Here is a 16,871-nt window from a genome sequence, read left to right as displayed (position 1 = left end):
GAAAACAAAAACAAGGTCTCATATATAATGAAAAATATATTATTTTCAAACTAATTGGAACAATTAAGCCGTATTCTATGAGTGACTGGAAGAGAAGTTTGTGTTGGCAGAACTAGAAACTTCTCAACTGTCTATCCTGATCTATCTCAACTGCAGAGAACCACAGAAATGCCCTGAGAGAAACTAGGTGACAATATTTAGAATATCATGATTGAAGCCCATGATAGGAAGAAAACATCAGAAAGAAACTCCATCTAATTCCAGTTTAACTCTGAGAGAAAATGCTGCCAGGCTTTCAAGATTCTGTTTCTGTGGCCATTCTTATTTCCTGCTTCAAATGGTTGATACTCGGAGTTATGAAAAAGATAGAATATATGATTCTCTGAACTCCTGGAGAAATGAAATTTTTGTTCCTTTTCTTGTTAGCATTGTACATTGTTATGAATTTGCATGTATTTCCCCAATCTGTACGCAAAGGCATTTCTACATTCAAGCTTTTAGAGTCTGCAAAGTGGCTTTTTTTTAAAAAAAAAAAACTTCTTTTCAATTAAAACATAAAAGACTCTTGGTTTTCCACTCCTGAATTGTTCATTAAACGGGTTCTGCTTCTTTCCAAATCTTAGGATGACACTGACACCTATGATAAAGGGCAGATTTAGTTTAAGATCATAGTAAGATATTCCTTTTGATGGTCAACTTTTCTTCTACTGGAACACAAATGTGTTACTTTGGATAAGCAAGATAAAGGCTTTCTTGCAAGGCAGAGCACAATTTTTTTTTTAAGCTGTCAAAAATTATATTTTATCCTAACTCAAAACCAAGAAAGGAATTAAAAAAACTTTTTGTAGATTAAATAGTACTAAGAGTATTAGCTGGAAGCAAAAGAGAATTCAGATTAAATTCAGGGAAGGCCTATATATTACAAAGTACAGCTAAATAAAAAAAGAACAAAAACGAATAAATTATATACTGTGATATAACTAACATACTGTATAACTTCTTAAACTACAAAAATATCTAGCAATTCTACATATAGAATATTGTTATTTCAAAACATAGACTTTGCACCATTGAAATATCAACATAATGTGTCCTCAAGTCAGTGTTGATCCTTGGTGATCATACAGATTTTTCTCCAGGAAAGTATAAACTTGGAGAGAACCAAAAGGATATGCAGTCTAGTACCCCTTTCATTCACCCATTATAACTTAAAATGTTCAGCATTCTCTCATGGATAATATGGAGTATAATTCTATTTTTTGACAGTGATATTTGATGTTACATACAAGAGCTTACAGGATTCAGCGGAACTCTAAGTTACATAGAAAACAAAAAGCTAGGGTGAAAGATTTCAACTTAGTTCTTTTTATTTTCCAATGACTTTGAGTCATCTTTGACACTTGGCAACATTTTTGGAAATAGTTTGCCACTGCCTTTTTCTTAGGAAAAGAGAGACATAGAGGAAGGGGGAAGAGGGGGAGGAAGGGTAGGGAAAGAGAGAGAGAGAGAGAGAGAGAGAGCGCTTTGTGATGAAGGCAGGACTAGAAGTCCTTGTTTCTCAGTTTTTAGCTTAAACACTATACTAAATTATACTATACTATATCAGTCCTAGGGACACGGTGGTTCAGTGGCTAAAATGCTGAAATTGTCTATCAGAAAGGTTCGGCAGTTTAATGTTTCGAATCCTTAGTTCTGCGTAATGGCGTGAGCTCCCGTTACTTGTTCCAGCTTCTGCCAACCTAGCAATTCAACAGCATGCAAAAATGCAAATAGAAAAATAGGAACCACTTTTGGTGGGAAGGTAACTGTGTTCCATGCGCCTTCGGCGTTTAGTCATGCCGGCCACATGACCACAGCTCTGGCTCTTTGGCTTTGAAACAGAGATGAGCACTGTCCCCTAGAGTCAGGAACGACTAGCACATATGTGCGAGGGGAACTTTTAACTTTACCTTATATCAGTCCTAAATTAATGGATTTTTATATGTAAATTTAAAGATGTGAATCTCCACCTTTAGGTTGGAACCCACACATATCCCCACATATAGGTTAAGACCTTATACAATCAAACAATAGTATAGAAGGAAACAAGTTCAAATAATATATGAAGATAATATGCTACAATTTGATTTGATTTCCGTTTGATTTCTTGCAAGTATTTTAAAGCCAGAATTGCCCAACTTAAATAGCTTAAAATATTTGTAATAAAAGAATAAATGGATAAAACAAATAAACTTGATCAGACCTAAGCAAAAAACCTTTTTCTATCTACAGACACAATATGTGTTATTCTCCAGTTATGTGATCTGGAGAAAGAGTAGGCACAAAGGCTTTCCTTTCTTAAACAATGCAGGATAAATATATTACTTAATGCTTCTGAGTTCCATAGGCAACAATTCATACTATTGCTAAAAGAAGGACACTGATATTGCAGGAGCATTTCATTTGGATGATTGGTGTGCCTCTAAGCGGCTGGGGCTTTTTCCAGAATAAGATTTAGCATATGAAAATGCTTAGTCCTGGCAACAGCAACTTGAATTGTTAATATCTTCAGGGATTTAAGCATATACTGTAGTTGACCATGGAAACATGATTATGTATAAGTATCTGTATAACTCTATCTCTCTCTGTGTATGTGTTTATCTTTGAAATGAAAATACAATTGTACAATAAGGGCAGGTCAGTTGTTATATTAAATAATGTTAAAGAAAGATTCATCCTTACGACAGGAAGGAGAATCAGTTTGTTAGAATAGAAATTGTCCTCAGTTCAAGTGCAGCTTGCAAAATATTATCAAGCATACAATTTGATTTGAAACACAGAACCTGGGGAATCAATTAGTGATAAAAAGCCTATAATAAATTCTCAGTTATGTACTGCTTAATATTGCAGATTAACCTGCCATATGACTTCCATCTGCCCATTTCAAGCATTATGAGGGGAAAGCCAGAAATGAACAAAACATAATTCAGGCATCTTTAACAGAGATTTTGTTATCTTTTCAGAAAAAAATCCCTCATCAGGTCTTTCACATTTCAAATGCAAGCTCTGTATTTCTATCCCTGGCATTTTTTTAAAAAAAATCAAATGTATTTTATATTTTGAAACAGACAACCTAAGAATACAAAAGGAGTTTAGCATGATCATATTGATGATCCATCCAGTGTGCACACTGTATCAAAAGTGGCTAACTAGATGCCATAGAAAAATTGCTAAGCAAGGCATTTTCTGCATATTTCCTAACATATGGCCTTTAAAAACATACAATATCTAATATATAGTCACATTAACTAAAAGTAATATTGTTATATTTTATTATTTATACAATATAAATTTATATAATATTTAATTCATATTATATAAAATGCGTATAATATTTATTTTATTATATTATGCTATTGAATTGTAATATATAATAATTTAATAAATAGATTTTCTCAAATAAAAGGTATAATAAAGAGGAACAGTATAGCATGAAGTATTGTATAATGTTTTCCCTTCTGGATCGCTTTTCATCTCGCAATGCAGAAGTAAACAACTTGAACAATCAGACGGTTTATGACCCATGAAAGCTTTGTGTGAGGCCCTCAAAGCCTCTCCAAAAGTTTCTGCCATATTTAAATGTTTAATACTTCACAAAGAGGAAATTATTAAATACCTGAAAAGTCCATTCTATCTTCTGTACTAATTCATTATATTTAGTTACACTTGAATATCAGTTAAATCAAGTCTAAGTATCAATTTGTTCTAGTCTTCTCATTTTATATACTGCAAACCTTGTTATGCCATTCAAAAGCTCGGTTTACCCCTAGTGTGACAAAGACTGCAGATCCTTACATTAATATATTTCCTGCTTGGAGGACTATTGCATTCTTTCTACACCTGAAGAGACAGAATGTGCCATCTCTCTTGCTGGAAAGGGACATATACTTGTTATTCTCTCTTCTCCCTTCTTTGAAACAGATAGAAGCACAGATTTCAATTCAATGACACAACCTCATATTTCCAATTATCTGCCGGCAATGATATAGATTATTTTATGTCCTTCAAAACATCCACAGTCAATGATTTCCATTCTGAAGAAGAAATAGATCAGCACCAGAAGTCTCTAAAGCCTACGCTGATCTATTTGGTATTAATTTTTTTAAGTCCTCCCCCCCTTCCCTTTATTCTGAATTGTAAATTAAATGTTTGCTATGTGTGTAACTGCAGGAAGGGAGGCCACCGTGTTTTATGTTAACTTATTTCCCATTAAAGGGAAGGATGTTTTGGAGGCAGATCTTACTTCATTCAGCCTATGTTTAAAGTGGCTGAGGGCTAGATATAATGGAAAGTAAAGGCTGATACATTCAGATGGCATGAAGATTTGGGAAGGTTATCTTAAGCCATGATGGGAATATCCACTACATGCAAAAATCTATTAGCTCACAGTGATATAAAGTAGTAATTAAGTGAATTAGTTGGATCATCTGCACATCATCCCCGAGAAATTATTATGCCTCCTTTTAAAAATTAAACTAAATAATAAACACGATTCTTATTTATTCAGTGAAATAAACAAGACAAAAATAAATAATAAACAAGATTCTTGTTTATTCACTGAACAATATCAGTGCTATTAACTTGTCCATAACAATATCAATATGCTTGTACTAGGTTAAGTAAACTTGCCTAGCTTTGAATATTTGTGTCTTTCATCTTTCTCCAGATTTTGGGCCTTCCTTCCTTATTAGTTTTTTATATTAATAATAACATTTCATACAGGATTTAAAATGAAAAGTTCTCCTTATCTTACCAGATTTATCTGTATTATTTCCTCCTTTGATGAAATTATTACTACGAGTATTTAGTGCTAACAGGATAGTAGGATACTTATGATCAAAACCATACCATATTCTGAACAGCCAAGCGCTTTCTGCTTTGGTTGTGCTTTTATCCAAGTTATTTGCAGCCTGTAATAATATTGAAAATTAAAATGATGATTCTGATAATCATGTTATTTTCAATTAAAGATGTCCACATTTTACCAACAAATCTAAAAAGAAATATAGTTTAAAAGAACACATTTAAAAGTTCACAAATCAATTAACCTAACAGTTGTTGTTCAGTTGCTAAGTCATATTCAACTCTTTGTGACTCCATGGCCCATGGAAGGCCAGGCTCCTCTGCCCCCCACTGTCTCTTGGGGTTCAGGTTCATGGCAGGGATGATACTATATAACCATCTCATCCTCTGCCATACCTTTCTCCTTTTGCCTTTAATCTTTCCCATCATCATATCCTAACAATACTCAGATACAATTGAAAATTAACTTAAATTATGAATACAACTATGTATTCTATTTTTTGGAACCTTTATGCTGTGGTGATCTTCAGTAATGAAATTCAAAATTGTTTGGACTGTATTTTGGAATTTTCTCCACCTAGGCAGTAACTGAATTAGTTTAACTTCAGCAGCATGACTGCTCAATATAGATCAAAATCACACGGCTCGTCTTTTCAAGCTCTCTTAAATATGTTCCTTTTCTGTTACTATTTATTTTCACTTCCTGGTGTTTGCAAACTCCTATCTCTGAGTTACACCTGGCCTGGCCTCTGGCAATGTTAATCATGGATATGTGATCTATGCTAAGTTTCATGTTCTCTCCTTTGATTGTGAGAAGAAGATAGGGCTTTTTTTGGAATAAATTAACTTCTACATTTGTTGCTGTATTTTTATTCTCCACTTATTGATACCACAGAATATCTAACCTCAACTTTCTCATTTTGCTGTTTCCTACTGAGCCATTATGCACACCATTATATCATCTTTGTGCTGTAAAGTTTATTTTCTCTTGTTCGTGTCATTGAAGCTTATTTAATTTATACAGATAACAGTTATTACTATGTTTTGGACAGTTTTCTACATATTTTGGAAATGGTTCTGCAGTGTATAACAAATGCACAACAATCGATTTTGATTTTACTGTTTTTCTTTTGGATTAAAATGATAGCCTCCTATGTACTTTAACCCAAATGATTAATGGATGTTTTAGGTTATAATTTTTAGAGAACCTAAATCCACTCCAATATATTTACAATGTAAATTAATAAAGAAGATGCTTTTCTCTACCGTATGCAGCATAAAACAAGTAAAGTAGTTTGATTGATTTTTATGCAATTAACTATGCCCAGTTGAAATGAACAGCATTGACTTTGTAGAATGGGGAAAAAAAACCCTGCAATGCTTATCTTTCCTTTTACTCTAAGGAGATCTCTGAGATCATACAAACCTTTTCAACATCTTTGCACACTTTGATCATGTTTTAATCACACTTCCTTAGGGGATACTTGAAAACAGTGGGGCAAAATGTATAGCCTGCCAACACCTCTTCTATAGCCCCTGGAGTTCCTGTCAAATAAATGGGGTGTCAGAATTGCCACCTCATGCCTGTGCTCGGCCATCATTTCTGTCTGCCATGAACCCTGAGAGTGAGGAAGAGAACTTGAGGGGAAAGTGAAAGTTAAGAACGTGAAAGTGCCTTTTTGAGAGGGCATTTCAAGGTTGGTCAAAAAGTGCCTTTTTGAGAGGGCATTTCAAGGTCGGATGATATCCTCTTTGAAATTGATTGGACAATGGAGGACCAGCAATGGGATGTGCCTAAGGAGGAAAACTTTTCACTTGGGGTCTTGGCATGCGAATTTCAGTTCTGGCTTTGCACTACTGTATTCACTTGCCTTTTAGTAACTACTGTATACCTTTCTCAACCCAATGGTGTTAAGGATCATTCTTACTTAGAAGCTCAACGTGACACAGGTCTGGCATAGGATATAAGCCTTTTTTGTGTTTTTTAATATTGCCATAGACTTCTGGAGGAAAGAAGAATAGCCTCACAAATAAATGGAACCAGAATGGTTGTATTGGAATGGATGGTTGGGATAAACTGATAGGAATTTGTCAAGATATGTTAAAAAGTCAAAACCTGAATGCCAAGTTCCAGATTTGCAATTAAAAAGTCATAACAGAGGATAGCAGTTGAGGGAGGGAGCAAAGAGTAGGGAGAGAAAATGTATTGGCTACTAGAGAGTTTGGAGCTAGTGAAGAAAGTTAGAATTAATAAACACCAGTGTAAAAAACGAAACTGAATAATTAGGAAACGGATAAAGAACTGCAGAAAAATACATGGGAATGAAGAGATGGAACAGACGTTTAGCCCTGTGTCATGGCTAGGAAGAAGAATTAGAGAGAATTTGAAAAGGATGAAGAGATAAGGAAACAAAGAGACAAAGTGTCAAAGAAAGCAAGAATGCTTACAGTGTGCAGAAAACAAAAAAGGCAAAAGTGCAAATTATTTCCCCCTGCATCTTGGTCAGTGAAGGTTTCTTTCTCTGCTGCTAACAAGCTTACAGGTGCAAGGGAATAAGCAGGTTCAGATGGCAGTATTCAGCCAGTGCAGGAGAGAGAGAAGTTGACAGCTTCAGCAACAGGGAAATTGCCCAGTAAATTATTTGAAGGTGGATTAAGTCTTACTAGAGCCAGAAGCAGCAGCATCTGTTTCAGGTAGATGAAAGAGATTCCATGCAGAAGAGATTTAAAGTACCTATTTCAGCACTGAAAACCATTAAAAACCCCAAGAACCCTGACCCTCCCTGCTTTTGCAATTGCATACTCCAAATTTAAATGAAAACATTCCTGCAATAATCTTGGTCTGCTGCAACCTTCCCAAATCAAGGATAGTGTCTAATTATATCACACACCTGTATTGGTATCAGGCTGGGAAACAAGGCCCCTGTGTTCAATGGTATGCAAAACAAAGACTGTTACTATTATGAAGGCATTTTCAAAAAAAAAAATCATCTACATTTTGCTGAAGCAAGGGTGTGCTTGATTTTTCTGGGCTTAAGGACAATATGCAAACAGTGGTCAAGGAGATGTCCGGTGTGTAAAAAAATTACTCAAGGGGAAAAGGGCACCAAATTGATGGTAAAATGAAAAGTATTTCAAAACACAGCACTACTGAATTTGCAAATATTTGTGGTAATAAAATATGGTGTCCTGAAAAAGTTATAAAAATAACACTTGCAATAACACATTTAATGAACTAAGACTAGCAGTTATTCTTAGAAACACATGAATATATTAAAATCAGTGGAAGGGCTTTTATACCTTCGGTATATCACAGAATCTTGTGATTAGAGAGTTCACGAGAGCTCTTGAGGATATTGGATATAATTGAAGACAGAAGTTTATTCAGCTGTGATTCACAGGGCATAGATCAGAGGTGTCAAACTGAGTGACATGACAGCAGTGTTCCAATATTTAAGGGACTGTTGCAAAGAAGAGGGAAGCAACCTATTCTCCAAAGAACCTATTCAGGATGCAATACAAGATGTAACGGACGGAAACTAATCAAGGAGCGAACCAATCTAGAATTAAGGAGAAATTTCCTGACAGTGGGAACAATTAATCAATGGAAGGACTTGAGAAGTTATGAGTGCTCCAACACTTAAGGTTTTTAAGAAAAAAATGAACAACTTGTCTTCTGCTCTTCTGCTTGGGCAAGGTGTTGGATTAGAAGTCCTTCAAGGTCCTTTTAAACTCTATTATTCTGTATTCGATTTTGTATTCTGATCAATGTTTCCTTAGCATTTTTAAGATGTCTGGACTACAACATGGCTGGCTGGAAAATTCTGGGAGTTGAAGTCTAAGCACCATTATTTTTCAAAGAGCTAAGTTATCTCTATTCCATTTTGGGAATCATAGTTTCAACACCTCACTAGGTTATCAGAGTGGAAAAAGGTACTTTATTTTTGCTTTAAGGTTGTGCTATATACACTCTCCATAAGGTTGCAACCTATTTTACTTTTCCATTATTTATATTTCATATTCAATATGATTTTCAGTTTGAAAGCTTTTATTTTTAAAAAAGCAAGATGTATTTTTAAGTTAAATAAATTAAGATAATGTTAAACATCTCTGCTGATGTGCATCAAGGCTGCCTTGTATTCTAGAGAAGTTGAAACACATTGAAGTGGCTGCATTTAATTACTAATGAACATTATTGATGATCTCATAATACTGCATTATGAAAACTATCAATAAGTGGAAATAAATGAGCTACTAATCCATGACAGGTTAAGTGATAAATGTACTGAGAACTGAAAATCTGGCTAGGCACAAAAAAAGTTGCACTTTGATGAGTATAAATTGGATTAGGTCACTGTATTCAAGAGTAGGTGCACTTTAAAGAAACTGTGATGATGCAATACTTGGAAACATTCACACAGTGAAAACAAGCAAGACCATTTTGGAACTTTTAAAACACGAGTATTAAAATGTAATCTGTCAACTACCATTGGATTTTAGGTTTTTTCATTTCTAATTATGACATTATTTGAATTTGACAAATTTGAACTATCACAGATATTCCCTTATGCTTTAAATATATGAGCATAATAATTATTTCCACAGTAGTAGCCGTAAAAGCCACAAAGACTTCCTATACTATATTACTACCAGAGGAATAGCAATTGTTTCTTATTTTATCTTATTCCCTTTATTTGTGCTCATATAATACCATCTCATAACAGAGAACATGAAACCTATTTTCCCTATTCAGCCTTTTCTTTGAGGCCAACTCAACTGTTGGGGATAGAATGAAGCAGCTGCTTCAGGCATCAGGTTCTTGAGAGTAAAGGTTCCCAGTGTAGAGTTGGCAAGGGAGAATTTGTGACATTTGTATGTCACAAATAAATATGTATTCTTCACCTCAATGACATCAAATAATACGCAAAATGTGTGTTGGGCTGTCATGATGCAAGTTTTGCCTTTTGTACTGGGATCTTAATGCTGCCTGAAAGTAAAAAAGGGGTATCTAATGAAGTTGCAGCACATGTTTTGTCTTAGACCGAGATGCCTATGATATCCCTAAATCTATATAATTTGTGGGTTTGAATTTATGATTTAAAAATGTATTGTGGCATCAGCTTTCATGAGGTTATTTCATTGATGCATATCCTAAAAGAAAGAGTGGAGAAAGGGAAGGATGGTTTACAAAGTGGACTCTAAAAAAATGTCCAGTCCATGTATGTCTAGATGTTGCTGGTCCGACCATGGACCTCCGCTCCTTCCGCCAGAAACTTAAAACCCACCTGTTTCATCTAGCCGGCCTGGCCTAATTCCACCTTTCCCACCTCAGTTTGCATTTTTAAATTTTTATGATTCGATTTTAAGGTTTAAGTTTTAATTTTTATAAAGTTGTACAGGGATATTTAATTCAATTTTAATATTATCGATTGTATGGTTTTTAAATTTGCACCTGTACACCGCCCCGAGTCCCTTCGGGGAGAGGGGGCGGTCTAGAAGTCTAATAAATTATTATTAATTATTATTATATTAACTACAAATCGTGATGGAATTAGGGATAGTCTGAATACTTATTATAGGCTGGTTTTGGCTGCAATAAATTTTAAGTTTCAAATTTCAATATTTACTACTGTCTTCAATCTAGTATTTCCCAATATTTTGGGATTATAGTTTCCAGAGTTTTTAACCAGACTGGAGAAAGCTTCTAAAAACAGTCTTCAAGAAACAAGGATGGGTAAAGACATATTCAGAAGACTTAAAGAGCAATGTGTAAGAAATTTAAGAAACTCCTCAGAATTTAGAATATGAATAATAAAATGTCTTTGTCTTTGATTACAAAGTATATAATGCTTTTAGAAATGGAAATGAGGAACAGCTAATGGATTTCTTCTATTAAAATATCAAAACTGAAATTATTCAGCATATGTCCATGAACAATAAAATAATTTATTTTACAATCTGGATGAATATTGAATGTACAAAAGATATATGACTATCTGACTTGAGGATCAGAATTGGAGATTTTTATGAGCATCTTAGAAAACACACTGTAAAATTTAAAACATTCCACACATATGAATATACATTCCTTTTCAAATATTTATATTTAAATTTTAACTTGCCTGAGTAGCAGTTTCTATCATTTGATCCTCATCTGGATCAACTCCAACCCTATGAAGAAAAGAAATGAGGCAAAACTTAAATACAGGGCAAGCAGAATTTTATTTATTTACATTCAATGTAATATTTATTAATATTAAAAAATTAATACATAAATAAAATGAGTAAACTGTCTGGTATATTTTACTGATATACAATACAATACAATAGTAGAGTTGGAAGGGACCTTGGATGTCTTCTAGTCCAACCCCCTGCCTAGGCAGGAAACCCTATACTGTTTCAGGCAAATGGCTATCCAACATCTTCTTAAAGACTTCCAGTGTTGGGGCATTCACAACTTCTGGAGTCAAGTTGTTCCACTGATTAATTGTTCTAACTGTCAGGAAATTTCTCCACAGTTCTAAGTTGCTTGTCTCCTTGATTAGTTTCCACCCATTGCTTCTTGTTCTACCCTCAGGTGCCTTGGAAAATAGTTTGACTCCCTCTTCTTTGTGGCAACCCCTGAGATATAGGAACACTGCTATCATGTCTCCCCTAGTCCTTCTTTCTCTTAAGCTAAACATATCCAGTTCCTGCAACCGTTCTTCATATGTTTTAGTCTCCAGTCCCCTAATCATCTTTGTTGCTCTTCTCTGCACTCTTTCTAGAGTCTCCACATCTTTTTTACATCGTGGTATATTTTCAGATAGATGTTTTATTATCTGTTTCTACATTAATATACTACTGAGAGTGGTAGAGAAATGCGTTTTGCAATGATATCAGGAAAGCAAGTTGTTCTATACCTTACTAACCATTCTCAGTTGCAGTCCCCACCCCCCAATGAAATATAGCTCCAATTTTATCACAATATGTCACAGTAAGAATAGGTGACTGGTTAAAGATATCTTGTTAAGTCTGAGCCAAAATGACACAAGAAAGAATGGCTTCTTCTAATTGCCTTTCTTGACAGTGAAAACTTCAAAGATTAATTTTGAACTAATTAGAATCCTCTCTTATTAATCTTGATTTTTTGTGTGGGTACTTTTGTGCTGGCCAAGTTTTTCTCTCTATTTTATAAAATCCTGCCAAAGATAAATCTCATGGCAACCTTGGATTAATCCTTATGTGCAATTTTTTTTATCCCCCAAGGATGAACTTTATGTTGAAACTGCACTTGAAAGACTCCCTAGATAAGTTATTTTTAACTAACCTTTGATATGGTAATCTCAGAGGCAGCCTTTCCAGCAAAGCAATCTCAGGTGTCTGAGAATTCATTGTTCTTACATCAGCATCCTCTGATTCAAAAAGTTCACTACTCAGACTTCCACAAAAGCAAAGTCCAATTTATGTATCATTTGCCCTATGCCCTAGGAATAAAGGAAACTAACCAATAAGGAGAAAAATATTTAGCTATGGTATCGTGGGACCTGTTTTGCAAGATGCATGACAGGGTTAAAAAGGCTACAGTATTTATCCCCTTAGAGACAAGCATAATACAATGCATCTATTTCATTGGCTATATGCAAGTTATTATCTTGTATGGCAATGCATTAAAAAGGTTTTCCCTGTACAGTTGTGTCCAAGTTTTGACATTTTATTAAGTTATAAAATAAAATACAAAATACAAAAGTAAATAGGACAGCAGTGGGGGAGGGCAGTGGCAGATAGGGGAGGGGAAGAGAAGTGGGGAAGGGTTGTGAAAATGAAAAAGAAGCATTGACTTCCAACTCTCTGTTGCAGTAAAATAAAGCATTAACTTCATTTGGTTTTTTAAATAGTAATATAAACTAGTCATTTCTAGTCCAGTCCAGTTGGGTCTGACTCTAGGGAGAATTGCTCACCTACAGTATGTTTCTTAGCTGAAGGAGCCAGCATTGTCCGAGACCTCTGTGGTCATGTGGCCAGAATGACTATATGCTGACATACATGGAACACTATTAACTTCCTACCAAAGTGGTACCTATTTATTTACTCACATTAGCATGCTTTGAATGGCTAATTTTGCAGTACAAATACTGTACGTTTTCCTAAATGGTCATTAAGAATTTGACTCATCATCATGAAAATATGCTAAATTGTCATGACAGGCCTACTGAAGTTATGGCACTGTTGGTAAAATGAGAACCCAGATTGCCTGTAAACTGCTTAGAGAATGTTGTAAAGCACTCTGAAGCAGTATATAAATCTAAGTGCTATTGCTACATGACTTAATATCTTGGAGATAATGATGGAGGCGTCTACAATTTGATACACGTTATTCCTATTGTATGTTATTTTTCGTTGTCAGGAAAGCTTTCAGATTTTCATTTTTCATAGTAACCATGAATTTCCTATAATATTTAATTGTAGAGATTCATATTCAAATCTATCTTCACATATATAAACCCTTTCCGCCAGTCACACTTTCTCACAATAAAGATTACTCAAGTATCCAGTTATTATTGTCTTTGATTACTTATATTTATAGCTTTATACTAATTGGTAGCTAATAGAGCAATGATGGCGAACCTTTTTTGGCTCGCGTGCCACAAGTGGGGAGAGCGCAGGGGGGTCGAGTGCAGGCGTGCCGCACCCATAATGCAACGCGCGACCCCCCCAGTGCGCATGCGCGCAAAACGCACGACCCCCCATTTTTACATGGTTTTTTTGCCCTCCCCATGCTTCAGGGACTTTATAGGAGCCTGGGGAGGGCGAAAATAGCCTCCCCCGACTCCCAGGAGGCCCTCCGGAGGCTTCAGGGACTGTCCAGAGGCTTCCCTGAACCCTTCGGAGTGCTTAAAACCACCCTCTGAGCAAACCGGAAGTGACTTCCAGGTTGCTCGGAGGGTCGTTTTAAGTGCTCCGAAGGCATCAGGGAAGCATCAGACGGTCCCTGAAGCCTTCGGAACGCTTAAAACCACCCTCCGAGCAAACCGGAAGTGACTTTCGGGTTGCTCAGAGGGTCGTTTTAAGTGCTCCGAAGGGATCAGGGAAGCCTCGGACTGTCCCTGAAGCCTTTGGAACGCTTAAAACGACTCTCTGAGCAACCCGGAAGTCACTTCCTGTTTGCTCGGAGGGTGGTTTTAAGTGTTCCGAAGGCTTCAGGGACGGTCCCTGAAGCCTCTGGGGGGGCGGGGAGGCTCTTTTCGCTCCCCAGGCTCCTAATAAAGCCTCTGGAGCCTGGGGAAGGTGAAAAATAGCTTTTAAAAAGGTGAACTCAGCTGGCCAGCGCGCGCATGCGCGCTGGCCAGCTGACAGGGCAGCACCTCGCGTGCCCTGACAAATGGCTCCGCGTGTCACTTGTGGCACGTGTGCCATAGGTTCGCCATCACGGTAATAGAGCATTGTTGTTCTACATGGCTGCCATGCTTTTGATTTATTTTATCTGATGACAAGCATATAGTTTATTTTGATTATGGTTGAGTGATGAAACAAGGACCTGGTATGGGACCTGTTTTAATAGTACGATTTAAGGGGTTTTTTTTCTCAGAGGGAACTGACTTTGATAATGATGTCACGTCTGGATAAATAAAAGAAATTATTACTAAAATCTTGCAGCTGTGTATTGATTTTTCAAACAAAAAAATTAAAAGTTTGCAATTTTTTTAACAATTGTAAGTATCTGAAAAAAGTGTTAGAACTATTGCCTAGTAAAACATTTTTTTTTCACTTATATCTAGCTGCTAAATACAGTATGTCTGAAGATTTATTAGATGAAGTATTTTTAAAGTATTTCTTAACACATCATACCTTTCATAATTTAGTATAAATCAGCATAAAATGTATCAATTCTTCCAAATGCTTAGGAAGTAATTAACTCAAGTTTATAATTATGAGAACCTTCCCAGGATTAAATTTGAATTAAAAGATATGGATTGTGAGAACTGATAAGAGATTACTCTGATGAAATGGAGTATATGCCACACTCAGTAATCAGCAGGCAAAAAGCTGTCCATTTTTTGCCTAAAAATTGTTGTGCATTAAAATATGTTAAAATTAATATTTGAATTATGCGGTATCAAGAGAATAATATTTTTTCTGGATTAACATAAAAAGTAATCAATGATAATATGTTCATTTGAAGGTTGATTGCTGAATATGATGTCTTTTATGTGATGAAAGCAAAGCATGTATAAAAATAAGTGGTATGCTTAGCAAATGGTTCAGCACTGACCAGAGAGTAACAATATGAAATTTCTCTCTCTCGTTATTTGTCATAGGAACAATATAGGAATATAGGAATGCTTGAGGTAACAATAGAAGTGTTTTGGTTGAGGATATGTATATATGTGGATGAAAATTATGCTGTCATTGGCCTAGAATCAAATTATTTGATGCCGATATTAGATAGACTAAGATGCAATGAGAAATATGAATCTTAAAATACACCAAAGCCAAAGTGTTTGATAGGAAAATGGAGAAAACACCATTACGCATAAATGGAGATACAAATATATAAATTTGTGGATCTGTAAATTATTTATTAAGGAAATGGAAAATGAATGGAAAAATTTTAGAATGTGGAAATGCTAATATAAAAGTGTCATTATGTGATTTGTTGGGAGAAATGTAACATAAAAGTTGGATTCATTATGCAAGTGATATAAAATGTAACAAATGATCTGTTTTATGTCTTTTTTGCACAACTACATCATTCAAATGGCACAAAACTCAGTGGGTGAACATTCTCCAATTAAAATGTATTTATCATAGACACCCTCACAAGTAGTCTTTTAGTCTGACATTTCACTTGTAACTACTTCAAACTTCATTTTGAAGTTAATTCAGCCATCCAACCTTCTGAGGTCAGTAAAATGAGGACCCAGATTGTTGGGGGCATATGCTTAGAGAGGGCTGTAAAGCACTGTGAAGTGGTAAGTCTAAGTGCTATTGCTATTTTCCAGTATGCCTTTTGTGGCCGGCCCCCTGCATGATTTGCCATGCTTGAATGAAATCTCAGGGGGAAGACTTAATATGATCACTCTTCTCATTGGGCATTCTCAGACTGAGAAGCCTAAAAGCCAGGGATGTTTCAGATGGATGGAAATATATTCACAGAAAAAATGCCCAAACTCACAAAGAGTAATATCCTTTGCCATCACAAACAATAAGCTAAGAAATAGTGCATTTGAAAGAGATTCTCATCGTCTCTGAGAATAAAGTGGAAAAACAGAGCATCCTTTTTTCTTTAGAATAAGCATTTTGAGAACCCGCAGGATGGATTTTTGGCACAGCAGTTACCAGACATAAGACAATCACTTAAAATTAAAAATAATAAAATCAACGCTATTTGGTTGATTTCATAATGTTTAAATAATTGATGGACTGGAAAGATCATGGGATTTGAACTCTAAACAATGTTTCTGGAGGCATTAAGTTCAGGAGAAGAATGGGCTGTGACCAAGTGTACCTACATTAAAGGTTGGAAATCTTTTGATTGTTGACCTATGGATGGTTTGTTAGGTGTTTTACATTTAGTGCTTAGAGGAATCAAAATGCCTTTGGGTATATAGAAGTTATATGTAAATAAATATTTGAATTTTATTTTTAAAATTTTTGTAAAAGAAGGAACCCATCTTAATTAGTATAAAGACAAAACCAAAATGCTTAAGGGGTTTTCTTTTTTTAAAATAGAAGCTGTGAATAAAATAATAAAAACAACCTATTTGTATTTTACAACTGTCACACTTTCACTTGACAGAGGTCATTTTCTCTTTAGCAGGTAGGTTCCTTTGTCTTTGGCTGTGTTTTTTTTAAATGTCTAGTGTTCCACTGTTTTGCAGAAAGCAGCAGTGGCATCCACAGAAAACAATGCCAAAGTGATATGTCTTGATATTGTCATGCAAATGCCACTGTAAGTGGCTTGCATCCTGGTGTCTATTGCAAGTATGTAAGTAATGTCCCCAAAGTGCTTTTTCAAGAGGCAACTGGGCTTTTTGGTTTTTCTTTGA

The 16,871-nt window shown here is 35.4% G+C and overlaps 1 protein-coding gene across 1 annotated transcript in view; it reads right to left on the bottom strand.

The window, feature by feature from the left end:
- SLC9A9 (solute carrier family 9 member A9) overlaps window positions 1-16,871 on the bottom strand; it is a 272,019-nt gene that overhangs the window by 53,141 nt on the left and 202,007 nt on the right. Inside the window, exons 13-14 of the mRNA XM_081953842.1 lie at window positions 10,965-11,013; window positions 4,870-4,949 (exon numbers count right to left, since the gene is read on the bottom strand). Coding sequence (XP_081809968.1) covers window positions 4,870-4,949; window positions 10,965-11,013 — 129 coding nt within the window. The remainder of the gene's footprint in view (window positions 1-4,869; window positions 4,950-10,964; window positions 11,014-16,871) is intronic.

This window comes from Natrix helvetica (genome assembly GCF_964273705.1).
Source record: "Natrix helvetica genome assembly, chromosome: 5".
Lineage (NCBI taxonomy): Eukaryota > Metazoa > Chordata > Lepidosauria > Squamata > Natricidae > Natrix > Natrix helvetica.
Note: the sequence above shows the minus strand (reverse complement) of the source record. Positions and strands in the feature narration are given on the sequence as shown.